This window comes from Mesoplodon bidens, assembly GCF_964165515.1.
Source record: "Mesoplodon bidens genome assembly, chromosome: X".
Lineage (NCBI taxonomy): Eukaryota > Metazoa > Chordata > Mammalia > Artiodactyla > Ziphiidae > Mesoplodon > Mesoplodon bidens.
In genome coordinates, this window is record NC_138163.1 from 100,931,710 (window position 1) to 100,952,348 (window position 20,639).

A 20,639-nucleotide genomic window follows, 5' to 3' on the forward strand; every position below is an offset into this window, starting at 1 on the left:
GATGTACCCTGCATCTGTGGAATACATGAATAGACAACACATCATCCCAAATTGAGGAGCCCGGAGTCAGTGCTGTGCCTCTGAGGTGGGAGAGCCAACTTCAGGACACTGGTCCACAAGAGACCTCCCAGCTCCACATAATATCAAACGGCAAAAATCTTCCAGAGATCTCCATCTCAACACCAGCACCCAGCTTCACTCAACGACCAGCAAGCTACAGTGCTGGACACCCTAAGCCAAACAACTAGCAAGACAGGAACACAACGCCACCCATTAGCAGAGAGGCGGCCTAAAATCATAAAAAGTCTGCAGACACCCCAAAACACACCACCAGACGTGGACCTGCCCACCAGAAAGACAAGATCCAGCCTCATCCGCCAGAACACAGGCACTAGTCCCCTCCACCAGGAAGCTTACACAACCCACTAAACCAACCTTAGCCACTGGGGACAGACACCAAAAACAACGGGAACTACGAACCTGCAGCCTGCAGAAAGGAGACCCCAAACACAGTAACATAAGCAAAATGAGAAGACAGAAAAACACACAGCAGGAGAAGGAGCAAGATAAAAACCCACCAGATCTAACAAATGAAGAGGTAATAGGCAGTCTACCTGAAAAAGAATTCAGAATAATGATGGTAAAGATGATCCAAGATTCTATTTCCCAGATCCAAAATCTTGGAAATAGAATAGACAAAATGCAAGAAACAGTTAACAAGGACCTAGAAGAACTAAAGATGAATCAAGCATCGATTAAAAACACAATACATGAAATAAAAAATACTCTAGATGGGATCAATAGCAGAATAACTGAGGCAGAAGAACGGATAAGTGAGGTGGAAGATAAAATAGTGGAAATAACTGCTGCAGAGCAAAATAAAGAAAAAAGAATGAAAAGAACAGAGGAGAGTCTCAGAGACCTCTGGGACAACATTAAACGCACCAACATTCGAATTATAGGGGTTCCAGAAGAAGAAGAGAAAAAGAAAGGGACTGAGAAAATATTTGAAGAGATTATAGTTGAAAACTTCCCTAATATGGGAAAGGAAATAGTTAATCAAGTCCAGGAGGCACAGAGAGTCCCATACAGAATAAATCCAAGGAGGAATACGCCAAGACACATATTAATCAAACTGTCAAAAATTAAACACAAATCATATTAAAAGCAGCAAGGCAAAAACAACAAATAACACACAAGGGAATCCCCATCAGGATAACAGCTGATCTCTCAGCAGAAACTCTACAAGCCAGAAGGGAGTGGCAGGACATAATTAAAGTGATGAAGGAGAAAAACCTGCAACCAAGATTACTCTACCCAGCAAGAATCTCATTCAGATTTGATGGAGAAATTAAAACGTTTACAGACAAGCAAAAGCTGAGAGAGTTCAGCACCACCAAACCAGCTTTACAACAAATGCTAAAGGAACTTCTCTAGGCAAGAAACACAACAGAAGTAAAAGACCTACAATAACGAACCCAAAACAATTAAGAAAATGGGAACAGGAACATACATATCGATAATTACCTTAAATGTAAATGGACTAAATGCTCCCACCAAAAGATACAGATTGGCTGAATGGATACAAAAACAAGACCCATATATATGCTGTCTACAAGAGACCCACTTCAGACCTAGAGACACATACAGACTGAAAGTAAGGGGATGGAAAAAGATATTCCATGCAAATGGAAACCAAAAGAAAGCTGGAGTAGCAATTCTCATATCAGACAAAATAGACTTTAAAATAAAGACTACTAGAAGAGACAAAGAAGGACACTACCTAATGATCAAGGGATCGATCCAAGAAGAAGATATAACAATTATAAATATTTATGCACCAAACATAGGAGCACCTCAATACATAAGGCAAATACTAACAGCCATAAAAGGAGAAATCGACAGTAACACAATCATAGTAGGGGACTTTAACACCCCACTTTCACCAATGGACAGATCATCCAAAATGAAAATAAATAAGGAAACACAAGCTTTAAATGATACATTAAACAAGATGGACTTAATTGATATTTATAGGACATTCCATCCAAAAACAACAGAATACACATTTTTCTCAAGTGCTCATGGAACATTCTCCAGGATAGATCATATCTTGGGTCACAAATCAAGCCTTGGTAAATTTAAGAAAATTGAAATTGTATCAAGTATCTTTTCCGACCACAATGCTATGAGACTAGATATCAATTACAGGAAAAGAGCTGTAAAAAATACAAACACATGGAGGCTAAACAATACACTACTTAATAACGAAGTGATCACTGAAAAAATCAAAGAGGAAATAAAAAAATACCTAGAAACAAATGACAATGGAGACACGACGACCCAAAACCTATGGGATGCAGCAAAAGCAGTTCTAAGAGGGAAGTTTATAGCAATACAATCCCACCTTAAGAAACAGGAAACATCTCGAATAAACAACCTAACCTTGCACCTAAAGCAATTAGAGAAAGAAGAACAAAAACATCCCAAAGTTAGCAGAAGGAAAGAAATCATAAAAATCAGATCAGAAATAAATGAAAAAGAAATGAAGGAAACGATAGCAAAGATCAATAAAACTAAAAGCTGGTTCTTTGAGAAGATAAACAAAATTGATAAACCATTAGCCAGACTCATCAAGAAAAAAAGGGAGAAGACTCAAATCAATAGAATTAGAAATGAAAAAGGAGAAGTAACAACTGACACTGCAGAAATACAAAAGATCATGAGAGATTACTATAAGCAACTCTATGCCAATAAAATGGACAACCTGGAAGAAATGGACAAATTCTTAGAAATGCACAACCTGCCAAGACTGAATCAGGAAGAAATAGAAAATATGAACAGACCAATCACAAGCACTGAAATTGAAACTGTGATAAAAAACCTTCCAACAAACAAAAGCCCAGGACCAGATGGCTTCATAGGCGAATTCTATCAAGCATTTAGAGAAGAGCTAACACCTATCCTTCTGAAACTCTTCCAAAATATAGCAGAGGGAGGAACACTCCAAAACTCATTCTACGAGGCCACCATCACCTTGATACCAAAACCACACAAGGATGTCACAAAGAAAGAAAACTACAGGCCAATATCACTGATGAACATAGATGCAAAACTCCTCAACAAAATACTAGCAAACAGAATCCAACAGCACATTAAAAGGATCATACACCATGATCAAGTGGGGTTTATTCCAGGAATGCAAGGATTCTTCAATATACGCAAATCAATCAACGTGATACACCATATTAACAAATTGAAGGAGAAAAACCATATGATCGTCTCAATAGATGCAGAGAAAGCTTTCGACAAAATTCAACACCCATTTATGATAAAAACCCTACAGAAAGTAGGCATAGAGGGAACTTTCCTCAACATAATAAAGGCCATATATGACAAACCCACAGCCAGCATCGTCCTCAATGGTGAAAAACTGAAACCATTTCCACTAAGATCAGGAACAAGACAAGGTTGCCCACTCTCACCACTCTTATTCAACCTAGTTTTGGAAGTTTTAGCCACAGCAATCAGAGAAGAAAAGGAAATAAAAGGAATCCAAATTGGAAAAGAAGAAGTAAAGCTGTCACTGTTTGCAGATGACATGATACTATACATAGAGAATCCTAAAGATGCTACCAGAAAACTACTAGAGCTAATCAATGAATTTGGTAAAGTTGCAGGATACAAAATTAATGCACAGAAATCTCTGGCATTCCTATATACTAATGATGAAAAATCTGAAAGTGAAATCAAGGAAACACTCCCATTTACCATTGCAGCAAAAAGAATAAAATATCTAGGAATAAACCTCCCTAAGGAGACAAAAGACCTGTATGCAGAAAATTATAAGACCCTGGTGAAAGAAATTAAAGATGATACAAATAGATGGAGAGATGTACCATGTTCTTGGATTGGAAGAATCAACATTGTGAAAATGACTCTACTACCCAAAGCAATCTACAGATTCAATGCAATCCCTATCAAACTACCACTGGCATTTTTCACAGAACTAAAACAAAAAATTTCACAATTTGTATGGAAACACAAAAGACCCCGAATAGCCAAAGCAATCTTGAGAACGAAAAACGGAGCTGGAGGAATCAGGCTCCCTGACTTCAGACTATACTACAAAGCTACAGTAATCAAGACAGTATGGTACTGGCACAAAAACAGAAAGATAGATCAATGGAACAGGATAGAAAGCCCAGAGTTAAACCCACGGACATATGGTCACCTTATCTTTGATAAAGGAGGCAGGAATGTACAGTGGAGAAAGGACAGTCTCTTCAATAAGTGGTGCTGGGAAAACTGGATAGGGACATGTAAAAGTATGAGATTAGATCACTCCCTAACACCATACACAAAAATAAGCTCAAAATGGATTAAAGACCTAAATGTAAGGCCAGACACTATCAAACTCTTAGAGGAAAACATAGGCAGAACACTCTATGACATAAATCACGGCAAGATCCTTTTTGACCCACCTCCTAGAGAAATGGAAATAAAGACAAAAATAAACACATGGGACCTAATGAGACTTAAAAGCTTTTGCACAGCAAAGGAAACCATAAACAAGACCAAAAGACAACCCTCAGAATGGGAGAAAATATTTGTAAATGAAGCAACTGACAAAGGATTAATCTCCAAAATTTATAAGCAGCTCATGCAGCTCAATAACAAAAAAACAAACAACCCAATCCAAAAATGGGCAGAAGACCTAAATAGACATTTCTCCACAGAAGATATACAGACTGCCAACAAACACATGAAAGGATGCTCAACATCTTTACTCATTAGAGAAATGCAAATCAAAACTACAATGAGATATCATCTCACACCAGTCAGAATGGCCATCATCAAAAAATCTAGAAACAATAAATGCTGGAGAGGGTGTGGAAAAAAGGGAACCCTCTTGCACTGCTGGTGGGAATGTGAATTGGTACAGCCGCTATGGAGAACGGTATGGAGGTTCCTTAAAAAACTACAAATAGAACTACCATATGACCCAGCAATCCCACTACTGGGCATATACCCTGAGAAAACCATAATTCCAAAAGAGACATGTACCAAAATGTTCATAGCAGCCCTATTTACAATAGCCCGGAGATGGAAACAACCTAAGTGTCCATCATCGGATGAATGGATAAAGAAGATGTGGCACATATATACAATGGAATATTACTCAGCCATAAAAAGAAATGAAATTGAGCTATTTGTAATGAGGTGGATAGACCTAGAGTCTGTCATACAGAGTGAAGTAAGTCAGAAAGAGAAAGACAAATACTGTATGCTAACACATATATATGGAATTTAAGAAAAAAAAATGTCATGAAGAACATAGGGGTAAGACAGGAATAAAGACACAGACCTACTAGAGAATGGACTTGAGGATATGGGGAGGGGGAAGGGTAAGCTGTGACAAAGTGAAAGAGCGGCATGGACATATATACACTACCAAACGTAAGGTAGATAGCTAGTGGGAAGCAGCCGCATAGCACAGGGAGATCAGCTCGGTGCTTTGTGACCGCCTGGAGGGGTGGGATAGGGAGGGTGGGAGGGAGACGCAAAAGGGAGGGGATATGGAAACATGTATATGTATAACTGATTAAATTTGTTATAAAGCAAAAAATTTAAAAATAAATAAATAAATTAAAAAAAAAAAGAAATAAGTAAAGGAAGATTGTGAGTTTTGACTTAGGCCACTCTGGATGTACTACACTCAGAAAAGACTATATTGCTCACTCCCCTTCCTAAAGAAATAAGGCTGAATTATGGCAAGGTTCTCTCCTGCACGTTAGAAACACTGCAGAGTATGGTCTGTGCATTTGCCATCAAAATTGTAGAGGGAGAGGAGCAGGTAAGGAAAGTATTTTCTCCATGTAAGAAGGAGATCATTTTTTTTTTTTTTGGAAAGGAAACTTACTTTAATTATAATATGTGTATATCCTGTTTATCTTGTTGATTGTGCACTTACAAAAGCAACCATTCATTCACACCCATTTTTAAAATTCGCACTTGGTAATGTCACTTTGCTAGAACCAGATGAATAACATTGTGTTCTCCACAGATCTTATGTTGTGAGAAAGGTAAATGAAAGAGGATGTTAGAATGTGATGAGTGGAGATATGTACAAAATGTGATAAGGGCATCGCAACAGCAAGAGTGTGACTAAGGTCGTGTTTCCAAAGAACTTGAGCTCATTGAATTGTACCTCAAGTTAATCAAATTAATCTAAAAGTAACTTGGAGAAACACCTTCTTGGGTATTTGTGACTCACATTAGCATATCACAGGAAATGTGAAATGAAAAAAAAATCTGAGGAACTTTGTACAACTCATTATTTACCAGAAGTGTGTGCCCGTGGAACCCTCTTCCCTAAAATTGTTTATCACAAGCTCAGGGCTCCAGTGGGTTGAGGGACACACTGTGAACAATGTCTATTTAAAGTGTACATTAAATGGAAAAAAAAACCTTCCTAACTCAAAACATTGGCTTAATTTTTGAACGTCTTCTGTCTTGAAAAATATAATCAAGTTGCACCTTTAACACTGCATCAGCTTCTTTTGTTCTACTAAGGAAAGTGAAGCACTTCAGCTATGGCTTTCTTCTTCTCAAAAGACTGGATTCCCAACAAAGGGGAAATCTATGCTCTATTCAGTGTTATTTATAGGAAATATGAACTGTCAAGTTCCTGGTAGAGCTTGATCTTTTTCATTTATTTCTTTTATTATGGATTACATCTACCTGCAGAATATAGGTGGCCTTTCAACCTTGCCTTGCCTTGTAAATTAAAGAGGAATGCTAGAACTAGGATGGCTTATTACTCTATTCTCTTACTAATATCTGCCACCTCGCCCAAATACTATCATTAACTGCCAGGTGTTAATGAAGTTAGTTATTCATTCGTATGTTAATCCAAGAAATCTTTGCTGAGTGCCTGCTCCGTTCCAGGCACTCTTCTAACATCGGGTGTGTGTACAGTGTGAACGAGACTGACAAGCTTGTAAACTTACAATATAGTGGGGAAGATAACCAATGAACACACATATCTATTAACAACACAATCTCAGACAGGGCTAAGTGCTAGGATTAAATCAAAATAGTAAGTCCAGGATTTTTTTCCTCCCAGGTGAGGTGAACACTTACAGATTGGTGGTCAGGGAGGGCTTCTCTGTGGAGGAGACTTCTGAGCTGAGAACCAGATGGTGAGGAGCCAGCTGATTTTTCTGGATCCTCATAAATAGGCACAAAGGAAACTAGAGAAGTCTGAAGTATGCTGGGCCTCTTTTCATTGATTTAGTTTTCAAGAGTAAAAGAGATTTTCCATTTTAAAAATGGAATTTCTCATCCAGTAATCGGACTCCTAGACTTAGGTGTGTGCCTTGGATGGCAAAGCTGAATTTCCTAACTCAAATGTTTTCCTTAAAATGTGAGTTCATTTTAATTTCTCAAGGAGGAAGGCTGTTTGCCAAATGGGCAGCTGAAGCTCTTCTCTGTTTCTGCCCTTGTGGAGAATGGTATTTCTAAGTGATATACATTTGGGCCTTGTTAAGAATCAGAGCAATTTGAATGAAGAGTTGCTATTACTAGTATGCTAGTTATCTGAAGAGCTTTGGAATTATCCAAGTGTGAGAAGGGAGTTCAGTTCAGATTCAAAACTCATCTCCTCAGTGGTTGTAAAATTCAACCGATTTGGCTCCCATCGATTCTAAGGTCCCCCACAGCCCTCCCTGGCACATTATGACTATTAACTAATTTTTATCTAAATTCACTTCCTCTTAGATGAAATGCTACTGTTGGTTTATCTTTAGAAATAAGAAATTGCAAGTTGAACAGTCACTGAATTTATAAATTTAATAACAACCCATATGGACTATAGAATTCCTATAGTAACAAATACATTTTGGGAACAAACGGAACAAATCACCTAGCTCACTTCTAAAATTCAACATTCCTTGCTTTTTTTTTTTCAGAGACAAGTAGGTGGGTGACTTTAGTCACCAACTGCTCAGAAACACAGGCTGCAGAGAACGGGGATTTGGATTAGCAAGCCAGAACCTTATGGAACTCTTTCTTCTCTACTGACTACCCTGGCACAACTGGGAGGGAAGGAAACCCCTAATAACATCAAGGGCAGTTCCCCTTAGTCTTCCTCCCATCCCACTGCACCCCACCCTACCAGCCAGAAGCAGGAGTCTCATGAAGAAGTTTTGCGGAGAACATCCTGTCCTGGTTTCTTCTGTTCCAATGGGCTTGCCAAACACATCCTTGACCTGGGACACAGGCAGAGTTCAAACCAAGTCTATGCTGTCAGCCTGCTGGTCTCCCTTTTCTGGAAGACTCCTGACTGTGCCCTCTCTGCTTAAATATTGTAGAGGCGTCTAGTGTTCTCTCGTAAGGTGGCCAAGGTGTGGGAGAGTGGCTGTTCTTTGATTCTGGCAATCTCTCGAACCGTATGCAGGGCCAGGCCTGGGTGGGCAAACGGGCAAAGGCTTTTGGGAACTGCACGAGGGAGGAAGTAGGGAGCATCGGTTTCCACGATGATTCTCTCCAGTGGGATGTGTTTCACAGCATACCGGACCCCCCAGGCGTTAGGGTAAGTCAGGACTGCAGTGAAGCCCACAAACATGTTGGGGAAGTAGTCCAGAAGGGGCTTGATGACTGCGTAACTGCCAATGAAGCAATGCCTATGGATCTTGTAGTCAGAGGGCACATATTTTTTCAGGATGACCATCAGATCTTCCTCAGCTCCTCGGCAGTGGATCACCACGGGCTTCTTTAGAGACACGGCCAGCTGCAGCTGTCTCTCAAATATCTTGCACTGCTGTGGGATACGTGTGCTGCACTTATGGGAGTAATCCAAGCCAATTTCTCCATATGCTACAGCCTTGGGGTGCTGTAAGGCTTGCACAATATCGATTTCGTGATACAACTGGTAGTAACGTGCAAAATGGGGGTGACAACCAAAGGCCCCCCAGACCAGATCCTCTTTCAACAGCTCCTCCCATAGACCATCCTTCAGTGTGCGAGGATCAGAGAAATCAGTGATGCACCCGTGAAATTCCTTAGGGAAGGACCAGCTATAGACGTCTCTGAACTCGTTAAACGTCCCTTTGAAAGACAACTTGGAATAGAGCATGTCCAGGTGACAATGGGTATCAATGAAACCCTCCTGTAGGTTTTGTTTCCAGTGGCTCCTTGGCAGGGAACAAGATGCATGTCCTCCCCAAGAATGTGATGGTGTCTCCTCTTGGAGATGGTGTCTCCTCTCCTTCATCCCGGCTTCTGAACTTGTAGAGAAATGAAATGAATGAGAATTCGGAGACTGATCTTCTTCTGATGCCTTCAGTTCTCCGGGCCAGGTTGGGGAGTACACTGGAAGATTGAAGGTATGACCACTCAAGGAACTCTGGCTGCTCTTCCCAGCCTGGGGTGTGTTGCTGCTGCTGCTGCCGCCCATGAAGAAAGAGCAAGGAGGCTTGGGACTACTGGGCCAGTAGCTGACAGAGTCATGCCAAGGACCACTATACAAATTAGGCCAGTAGATGAAAGGCTCAGCTGTGAAGGATGGAGGCGTTGAAATTCTTGCAGGACTGAGTGAGACTGGCTCCTCCTGAGGGAATCTGAGGGCAGAAATCTCATCCACGTCAGACCAGCCACCTCCTGAAGAAGGGTGCTCAATTACCATACTCTTATCTTGATGCTTTTGGATTTGTGAATGATAGTCAGGTCCGCCTAGAAATTTTAGGGCTGGAGAGGCTTCTTCAAAAATGAGTGCCCCTGGGTCACCAAGTGGCTTCTCACGATGTACCATCATTCTCCTGTCACAGAAGTCGTTGATCTCTATCTTCTCTCTGACCTCTGAGGCAGACACTATTCTTTGAGGAGCAGAAAAGGGGACATCCGTGGCTGATCTTCCTCCAGAGCTGGGCTGCTGTCTTGTGCTCCATTCTGTACTAGTGGCAGCCTCTCCTTCTGCCATCAATGTTCCCAGGATGCCCTGGATTGCCTTCACAAATATCATTGAAGAGCCTTGGTCTTGCTGTCTAGCCCAGCTTCTCTGGCCCTCGTCTGCTTCCTCGGTCTCATTATTCTGACCCTCAGCTATGGCTGCAAATTTAGGGTTTACGGAGCTACAGAAACTATGTTTGGAAATACCTGTCAGGTTGTAGGCATCCTCTGGAGAAGCCATTTCTTCTAGAACGGGGCTGGCAAAGCACAAAGGGGATGGCGCTGAGGCGATTCCACGGACGAGAGGAACCCGGAGTGCTCCGAATCAGGTAGTCTTTGGAGGTTGCTCCACCCACACGCGAACCTGAGGAATGGGAAGAGTATAAAGAGAAGTAAAATGAGGAGGTGGAATTTCCCTGACAGGATGAAGCCCAGGAAGCCTTGGCTTGAAGGCCACAAGGACCTCCTTCTGAGCTTTCAGGCACCCGGGCGGCTAGGCTCCCCAGAACGTAATGCAGAGCCCTAAGCTGGCTGGCTGGAGGAGGCCACGTCACTGGGCCCCCAGAGGCATCCGCGTTTGCTGGGGGATCCTACCTAAGTGCCGCTCCTGTGGTCCTTTACCTTGCGCCGCTCCCGCTCCCGCGGCTTAGGGAACTTTCTCCTTTCTTTCACTCGCTCATCACAGTTCTCTGTGTTCCAGAGATGTCGAAGTCCTTCCACTGAGTTTGTGATCTCAAAACTATTTGGAAAAGTCACAAAGATCCAGGATCGACCGAAGGATTGGTTTGGCGCGCAACCCCTCAGCGAGCTCCGGAGAAGAGTGGCGGCGACTTTTTTTTTTTGGTGGCAATTACTTCCGGGGCGTCAAGGCACTTCTGGGGTTTCAAGGCACTTACAGGATATCAAAGCACTTCTGGGACTAGAAAGCTTTTCCATTTGGTTTGGAATACAAGGCCCTTGTGAGATGTCAGAGCCCTCGAAAAGGCTGCAAGGTAATTTAGGGACCCCATACAGGCGCCCCTGAGTTGGGCTGGTGGCCTAGAGGTCCAGGCTGCCGAGGGAGTGCAGGAGGGCGGGGCTGAGCCCAGCGCTGGAGGAGGTGGGGGGAGGGCACAGCTCCTTCCGCCCACCCGCCCTGGCCACCGGAAATACTCCCCCAACACGGGGTCACCCCCCCATTCTGCTTCTACCTCAGGTCTGTTCCCGCCTCTCCACAGCTGCCCCTCCCCCCCGCCCCTGCCTCGTGTGCGTCGCAGCGAGCCCGCCACTGGAGTTGCCGCCATTGCTTGCTTTGTGTTACTCCCCCACCCCGCCTCGTGTGCGTGTGCGTCGCAGCCAGCCCGTCACTGGAGTTGCCGCCATTGCTTGCTTTGTGTTACTGCTCCCCACCCTTCATGTGCGTCGCAGCCAGCCCGCCACTGGAGTTGCCGCCATTGCTTGCTTTGTGTTACTGCCCCCTGCCCCTCGTGTGCGTCGCAGCCAGCCCGCTACTGGAGTTGCCGCCATTGCTTGCTTTGTGTTACTGCCCCCTGCCCCTCGTGTCCATCGCAGCCAGCCCGCCACTGGAGTTGCGGCCATTACTTGCATTTTGTTACTTTCTCCCCACCCCCGCCAGTGTTTTTGAAAAGCATAATTATGGTTTATAAAGCATAGTTTAAGTATACATGGTTTTGAAAACATAATTGTAGTATGTTACCATTTTCAGTCCTGTGGGTTTTTTCCACTGGACATTTGTGCATATCCTAAGCATTTCTCTTATTGCTGCATCGTTTTAAAAAACATCATACTACTGCCTTCGTAATATTCCATAGAATACATACATGTGCCGTAATTCACCAGATCCTTCCTTTCTTGTTAGATCTTTAATTTACCCCATTCTAATTTTTTTGTGTAATAAAAAAAATGCTGCAAAGAACATCTTTGCACGTATGTTTCTCCATATTTTGGTTTGGTTCTTTGGGCTGCATGCCCGGAAATGGAGTTCCTGAGAAGAAGTATAGGAATTTTAAAATGGCTCTTCAGAGCATCACACTACCTCAGAAGAACTGTAATAATTTAAAATACCATGGGTAATGAATAACCCTACCAGGCTCATTTAATAGGAGAAACAAACAAAACCGGCACCTCACTGTTATTTTAATTTGTACTTACCTGATACTTATTTAGAGTGAATATTTTCCTTTTTTAAATTGAACCTCTCCTGCATTTTAAGTTCTGTTTTCATTTCTTTTTAAAGATCCTTTAAGGATTAATTAAAATTTTTTTTATAAATTAAGCTTTTGTCATATGTTCTAAATTTCTTATTTGTATGTTGCTTGTTTTTAATTTATATTTTAGCCTATTGAAGTTATAACTTGTTTTTGTAGTTAAATTTTAATATTTTCTTTCATGATTTTGTCTTTTTCTCTTAAGTCTGGAATGGTCATCCTCCCTTTCAGGGCTTTGCCACATATATAATTTTTTTTGGAGGGTAAAAGCGATTGATTTGTTATATTTAAGCTGATAATCCATCTGGTATTTATTTTGGGTTATAATTTATTTTAAGTGGAGATATACATTGATGGTTTTCCAAGTTAGTACTTTTTTCACTTGCTGATATGATTCCTCTTTCATCATGTGTTAAATTCCTATATGTAATAGAGCCTATTTCCAGACTATCTATTCTTTTCCACACACTAGTGTGTCTCTTATTACTCTGGTTTTGCACTGTTTTAATAACTGAAGCATAATAGTAAGTAAGATATAAAATCTAGGAGAGTTAGGTCTTCTACATTACTCTTAATTTTCATAATTATCTTTAATAGGCTGACTGTTTATCAGATGAAATTAGAATTATTTTTTCAAGTCCTTCCAAAACACCAATGAAATATCCATTTGAAATATGTTATTTTAGTCTGTTTATCCAGAATATACTTCGCCTGTCCTATTATTTGTCAAGTTTTCCTATATAATACTTTCAGAGTTTTATCTGGGTCACAGAGTTTTCATTAAAACTATTTTTAAGTGTTCTGTAATTTTTTATTCTATTGTGAACATACCTTTTTCTTCCACTGTATTTTCAGGTGGTTATTGCTAGTACATAAGAATATTTTTGATTCAGTTGTGGTTATGCTGAAATCTTTTATTTATTCTTAGTTTTTTTAGCATTTCCCTATGCCATTATTTTATCTATCTATAATGATAGCTTTTGTCTCTTTCTTGCTAATATTTTTACTTCTTACATTGTCCAGAACTCCTAAAAAATATTAAATCATGATGTTGGTAGGGGCATTTTTGTTCTGTTCCTGATTGTAGCAGACACATAGTTCAATTACATATAATACTGGATATTTAGGCTATTGTTTTAAAGCAGATGCTTTTTTATCCTGTTAAGGAATTACTCTTGAATTTTAAAACGTATGTGGTAGGAAACAGTTTGAGATCATTATATATTTGCTGTTACTTCCTAATTTAGAAACATCTTTGCATCTGTGAGGAAAATGCTTTTTGTGTAGTTTGCTTATGACTGTTATGGACTCTTGAATTTTGTTTGCTTGTATTTTAGTTAGGATCTTTGCTCTATAAATCATAAGTAGTGAAATTGCTCTGGAACAGTAGTTCTCAACCTAGGCTTGCACACTGTAATCACTTGGGGAGCTTAAAAACCACTGATACCTGGGCCTGACCTGAGGGATTCTGATTTCATTGTGTGTGGGTGTGTATAGGAGTGGATGTGGCCCGAACATCACGATTTTATAAAGCTCTACAGGTGATTCTAATGTGAAGCCAGGGTGAAAACTATTGCTCCATAGTTTTCTTTTTTTTTTTTTTAATACCTTGTGTATTAGGCATTGGAATTCACCTTTGTAGCTTTCCATCTTTTTTGGTATCCTGCGGGAGTTATATAAAGTGGTGCTTTTCTTTTCCTTGAGAGCTTGAAAGAATCTATTAGTAAATCATCCTGGTTGGAGCCTTTGTTGGGGCAATACTTCGGTAATTTTTTTACTTCTTACTTGGTTATTAGTTTATTCATTGTGTTTTGATACTTCACAATTCTTACAGAAAATCACTTATTTAATTGTGGTTTTAAAATTTATGTTGGGCCTCCCTGGTGGCGCAGTGGTTGAGAGTCCGCCTGCCGATGCAGGGGACACGGGTTCGTGCCCCGGTCTGGGAGGATCCCATATGCCGCGGAGCGGCTGGGCCCGTGAGCCGTGGCCGCTGGGCCTGCGCGTCCGGAGCCTGTGCTCCGCAACGGGAGAGGCCACAACAGTGAGAGGCCCGCATACCACAAAAAAAAAAAAAAAAAAAAAAAAAAAAAAAAAATTATGTTCATAAAAGCTTGAATAATTTATTATAATAAGATAACTTACATCTTATAATTTATTACATCTCTATGTCGTGCACTATCTTGTTTCTGATTTTATTTATTTACATTCGTTGATTATCTTTGCTAGTGCAGGGGAGCAAAATTTGCCACCCCAAATAGTGTCTCTTAGGCATGTGGATTATCCTGAGCTGAAAACAGTCAAGGCCCAAAAGGCTAAGGAAGAACCTTTGACTTTCTCCCTAACTGCCTAAAAGAATTTAGATACAGGACCTGTTCAATGAAGGGAGACAGGGAGGAACCTAGCAAAGTGTCAGTTAAAATTCCTCTCTTTCTCCCATTGCTTCTGTATGGCCCAGCAAACGTTTGTTTACCAAACATTTGCTTTTTTTCATCTTCTTGTGAATTGCCTTCCTCCCTTTTGAAGTCTCAACCCCTATCCCCTTCCCCTTCTCTCAGATGGCATATAAGCTTCAATTGCCTAACTTGTCTTTGGGCTTCATATTCTTATGGAGCCCCTATACGTACATAATGAAATTTGGTTTTTCTCCTGTTAATCTGTCTCATGTCAGTTTAATTCGTTAGACCAGTCAGAAGAACCTAGAAGGGTAGAGGAAAGTTTTTTCCCTCCCTGACGCTAGAATCTTACCTATTTTATTTATTAATAAAAACTCTTGAATTTATTTATTGCAGTTGTTTTTCTCCTTTTGAGTTTATCTATTTGTGCTTTTATCCTTTTTTGCTTTAGACTTGTTTTCCTTATAACAAATTTTTGCACTTTCAAAAATTTTTGTTCAATCCATTGCTCACTGTGACTGCATTTCAGAATTACTTGTGGAGCTTTAAAAAAAATACTAATGCCCCTCTTAACTGCCTCCAAGATTCCTGTTTAATTTATTTAGGCTTGGGTATGTTTTTTTTTGTTTTTTGTTTTTTAAGTTCCTAATGAGAAGCCAAGAAGGCTGAGAATCACTGAGTTAGTACATTTACCTGTGTTGGCTGTCTTTAACTCTAAATTCTCATATGTTATAATCTAAATCCAGTAATTTACCCAAGATTACAGATTTGCTTGTATCTTATAGGTTTGTACCTCTTTAAATTTTATTAAATTCTCTACTTATTTTTTGTCTTTTAAAATTTACTCTCCTCACAATAATTATTAGAGGTGACAATATTTGTTTATAGTTACATGATACATTTTTAGTTGTATTGTTTGTGATTGATGGCTATGATTTCTGTAGTTTAAATTTATTAAAAAAAATTTTTTTTTGTAAATTAGCCTTTGTAGGGGAGGAAAATAATTTTCCTTTTACCCTTCTAGGTTTTTGGCTGAGATGCCCCCTGTAATGAAAGACAGCTTAACAGGAGAAAAACAAACAAGTTTAATAGCATGTTTACCTCCTGTATACATGGGAGATACCAGGAAAACTGAGTAACTTTCCCAAATATCCCAAGCCACCACCTTAAATACTAGTTCCAGCTAAAGGCAAAAGATGTTTGGGGTATGGGGAGCCAGTTATGGGAGGTTATCTGGCAAAGCACAGTAAAGGTCGGTACAGTTATGCAGATTTAAGTTCACGCTTTCTCCATTGATGCATTTCTAGAGATATAGTTATCTTCCTTTTTCTGGCACAAAGAGGGAGAAACCCTTAGCAATGGAGATTTCCATTAAAAATGTAAAAGTCTCTTACAAAAGGATAACTTTTACTCACATTTCAGAGCTTCTCCTTTCTCAGCTGTTTCTTAAAAATGATCAGCTCAAGATAATTCTTATGCCAAAGAAGCATATTTTGGGATGTTGTGTTGTGCTGCCCTTCACATATGATAAATTTCTTAAAATATACCATTGTCATGTATAAAGGAGCCATCCTCTATATGCAATACAAAACTCATTATAGTTTATTTCCTTAATTCTGAGATTCCATAGTCATAAGAGAAACCATTGATTTAATAACAGCTTGGGGACTTCCCTGGCAGTCCAGTAGTTAAGACTTCGCCTTCCAATGCAGTGGGTGCAGGTTCGTTCCCTGGTCGGGGAGCTAAGATCCCACATGCCTCATGGCCAGAAAACCAAAACATAAAACAGAAGCAGTATTGTAACAAATTCAATAAAGAGTTTAAAAATGGTCCACATCAAAAAAACATAATAATAACATCTTTTTCCAGAAGAATAAACAACACTGCATTAAATGTACACAAATTTTTATTGTCTACTAACTAACCTATGATAGCATGCATTTATCCTTACTATTATGTACCTTCTTCTTTAGTACCTCGCAATTTAAATCTGAGCCTTTTTCATTAAATAGAACATATTAGACTTATGATGTTGATCTCTTTATAAAATGTTGAGCCTTATTGAATATTACTGGTGCTTCTTTCTTCCCTAACAGCTTCTCTAGGAATTCAGCTGTAAGCTTTTGACACTCAGATGTTTGGTTCCTGAGTAATAGTCTTTATGACTCATGCATTGGTCATACCAGCTTCACGATCTTTTAAAATTCTGTGATTTATTCTGAGAGATTAGACTTTTGTTTTTGCCTTATGATTGCATTGCCTAGCACACGATGGACAATCTTCTAGCATTTTTATGTCAATGCTACATCAGACATTAACATTTTGAAAACATTTTAAGTGAAAATTAGGATTCCAAACTGATGTTAAAATCCAGCTATTTGGGATATGCAGTGCAAAGCAGAGAACTCAGTTGACATGAAAACAGAACTAACTCCTTCCCCACAAGGCTAAATTTACACCTTACATCAAGTTACATCTATGTTCCTCATTAAAATGCATTCCTGACTGCTTTGAGTTTCTTTTGGCTTTACTTGTAGGAAGAATCTGATTTCAGAAATATTAACATTAAATTTTTTTCCATTATATGAGGAAATATCACATATCTAGTATTTAAAGCTAATTGATTTCAGATTTTATATCCTCTTGGCTAGCATCAAAAATCTGAATGCCTTGGGGATCAGGCAGGTAACCTCATATAATACAGGGCTTGTAGAGGCCTGTGGGGAATGGAAGATCACACAACCTGCCAAATGACATTTACATTCCGTTTTCAAGAAAATTACAGCCAATTACATCCTCTAGGACCTTATTTATCTAGTCTCTGCTTGACATCATAAATTATGATGAAACCTTGTATCATAATTATGTTTCTATAAATTTTCATTTCTCGCAGTTTTTATTTTAGATTGTTCTCTCTGGATTCTCTGGTACATCAAGTTCCATTGCAATTAGGTCTTTCACCTTTGTGAGATCACTTTTAATCTCTTTGGTATCTCTTCCCTCAAATGCCATTTTGCTACATTTTACAGTTTCCTCTCCCTCTTCTTTTTCTATCTTTCCATCTCTACTGCTCTGACTTGCTCTCTACCTTTCATGCTGGAGTTCGTCAGCCCTGTATTCTCAGGGGACCAGAACATGAACTATCAGTCTGTCCCTCTTCTGGAAATATTGAAGTCCAACCTAAAATCATGTCTTTCTTTCTCTTTGTTTCCACTGAGCATCGTTTATTCTCTTTCAGTGCATCATTTGCTTGATAAGTATTTAATGATTATATGCTTGACAATATTGTCAGCTGATCTCTGGCAGTTTGGTCATGCACAAATTTATACCAGTAGCATTCAATACATAAAGGTAGGTGGGGTATGAATAGTCTCTCTACACTTTCCTACCCAATTACAAAGAAAAAAAGTTTCAGATTGAATATTACTGTAGGAGCAGAAAACTTTTCCCTTCTTCCCTTCTAGATTCTTTCTCTGGACTAATAGTTAAATTGACATAATACAGATTAATGGAAAAAAAGGAAATTTTGTACATATCAGAGCCCCATAAAAATATGAGACTCTTTGGCAGTCGGGTACTTGATGCTTATATACCATCCTGAGCTAAGTAGACGAGGGTAGAGGTCTGGGGCTTCAAAGATCATTCACAGGAAAATGAGAAGAGCAAGTGTTTGGTAAACAAATGTTTGCCATGCCATGCTGGATAAGACTTTCTGATATAAATAAGTTTTCTCTAGTAATAGCTCTCTTCCTGGTGCAGGTTTCGTGTCTAAGTTCTTTTAGGCAGTTAAGGGAGAGGTAAAAAGTTCTTCCTGGGTCTGCTGGGCTCTGTCTTCAGCTCAAAATAATCCACATTCTAAAGTGGCACCTTCTAGGGTGGCATATTTTGCTCTTCCTCACTACCTCTACTGAAAGCTTGATGGAACCCCAGCTCTCTTGTCCTTTTAGGTGTTCCAACAACATCTTTTCCCCCCCTACTTTAAAAAAATTGAGACAATATTCATATAACATAACATTTACTATTTTAGTGTTCAATATAATTCGGCATCCCACAATTTTTTTAAAAAATTGAGGTAAAATTTACATAACAAAATTAACCCTTAGGCATTTTAAAGCGTGCAGTTCAGTGGCATCTAATATATTCACAGTGTTGTACAACCATCACCTCTATTTGGTTCCAAGACATTTTCATCACCCCAGAAGGAAACCCTGTACCCATCCAACAGCATCTTATCGGAAATGTTCACTCAACACAAATATGACAACATTCTAGTAGTGAGTTTAGCTAACTTTCTAACTGGAATCAGGCCAGATAAATTCCCCAAGAAAGCAGCTGAACATAGGACCGTTTTGGAATGAAGACAAAGGTGCCATTTTGAAGGTATAGGTCTCTGGGCTCACTAGATTCCTAGAACCTGTTCTGGTAAAGACAGTGGCTGGTCAATATTTGTAACTGATCCATTCATTTTGAATACAATTATTTCACTAGCTAAAACTCATTTCTAATATTCTTTATGGTGATTAGCAAAGCCTCTTCTGTTGATCAGAGATAAACTACTGAGGCATTTTGTCAGCCACTTCTGAAGCATGGGCTTCTGATAGAAATTTGCCAAACAATCCTGGAGCATATATTCCTAATTAGGGTAACTGACCACCCCTAGAGGTTAGATTGTGCCTAACAGCCTCACTCACATATACATTGTCTATGTTGAATTAACTTGGTGTTACGACAGATGTACACTTAACTTCTGCAACTTTAATTATAAAAATTGAACAAAAATGAGAGCAAAGGAAGTATTAAAATGGAGCTCTGAAGGAGCCTGTGCCCCAGGCCAAGCTTGAAATGGTAGCCTGAATCTACTGTTCCTTCAATTGTCCTCAATTACCATGTCTTTCTTAGTGTGTGTAAGCAGGTCGTTGTGTTGAGAGTGATTCTAATGGTGAAGGGTATGTATTATTCATACAACATGGCACCTAAACCTAAGGAAGCTATTTCAACTGGTCTTCAACTGAAGAGGCAGTCAGTCTTCTGCTTCAACATGGGAGAAAAACGGGCTGTGTTGTACTTACTGAGAGGCACAGTTTTCCAAAGTAGTTAAGGAATTTTCAAGGGTATTTTTGACTCTCTCTGATTTTTACCGTAACTACTTTAGAATCCACCTCTCCTACCCACGTCTACCCCCCACCCCCACCCCGACACACACAATAAAATGAGGCTGGGTCTAGCATTGAGCTAGGCTCTTTGAGGTTCCTGGAGAAGTGTAGGGTGGGGTCTCCAGTGCATTGGAAGAATTTCAGCTCCGCCTGTTTGAATTGCCTCAAGGCAAGCAACCAGCAGGACCAGAGATGAGAACAATTTTATTATCCTAGAACCAAGGTAGCTTTGTGGTATTTTTAATGAGAAAAAAATGGCAAAACTTATATTCGTCTTGTGGGAAAGAATATTATTTTGTCTGTAACACATACATATGGAATCCCACTGTGAGATTCCAAAGACAGGCGCTAGTTCACTTTATGGTGGAGCTGAATGATGGATTTATTGCTTGAATATCATTTCCTCATTCTAACCAGACAGTGATGAAAATATAAAATAATCTTTATATACTGTAACCTAGACTGTATATCCATTCTCATAGCTGATGTGTAGAATGTCTTCTTGCAAAAACTTCCTCAAATTTTTTCTTTACGTTAACAAAAAGTATACAGGCAGTAGCTTTATTGATTTTAAGTTTGCTGAATTTTTTTCATTTCTTAGTTTCTAATTATGATCCCAACAGGTATTATCTTTTGATGCCTATTTAGAAGATGAAGTGCCTGATAAAATTCAAGAAAACTATAGAATAAGATGCTATAAAATCTACTTCTACCTTGAAGATGACACAATTCAAGTAAATGAACCAGCATTGAAAAATAACGGACTGCCTCAAGGTATCTATTTAAAGCAGAGTTATGGTTCTTTCACTTCTAACTACTGCCTTTATATACTATCTTTCTCTCGCTTTTTGAAAGACCCCATGCTACTGCGTAGGTATCTAACTTGTTGGCAATGGTGAATGTAAACATGCTGATAGCTTGTAGTTATTGAT

The 20,639-nt window shown here is 39.5% G+C and overlaps 2 protein-coding genes across 2 annotated transcripts in view; one reads left to right on the plus strand and one right to left on the minus strand.

The window, feature by feature from the left end:
* EFHC2 (EF-hand domain containing 2) overlaps positions 1 to 20,639 on the plus strand; it is a gene marked incomplete at its 3' end in the record, with an annotated part of 161,978 nt that overhangs the window by 46,454 nt on the left and 94,885 nt on the right. The window contains 1 exon segment of the mRNA XM_081222351.1: positions 20,331 to 20,481. Within this exon segment, the coding sequence (XP_081078477.1) occupies positions 20,331 to 20,481 (151 nt within the window).
* Positions 8,363 to 10,887, minus strand: LOC308608835 (putative deoxyribonuclease TATDN2; the record flags this gene model as incomplete). The annotated part of the gene is made up of 4 exons (XM_081222167.1): positions 8,363 to 10,208; positions 10,308 to 10,315; positions 10,480 to 10,541; positions 10,863 to 10,887. 4 exons carry the CDS (start codon positions 10,885 to 10,887, stop codon positions 8,363 to 8,365), a joined length of 1,941 nt encoding a protein of 646 aa, XP_081078293.1.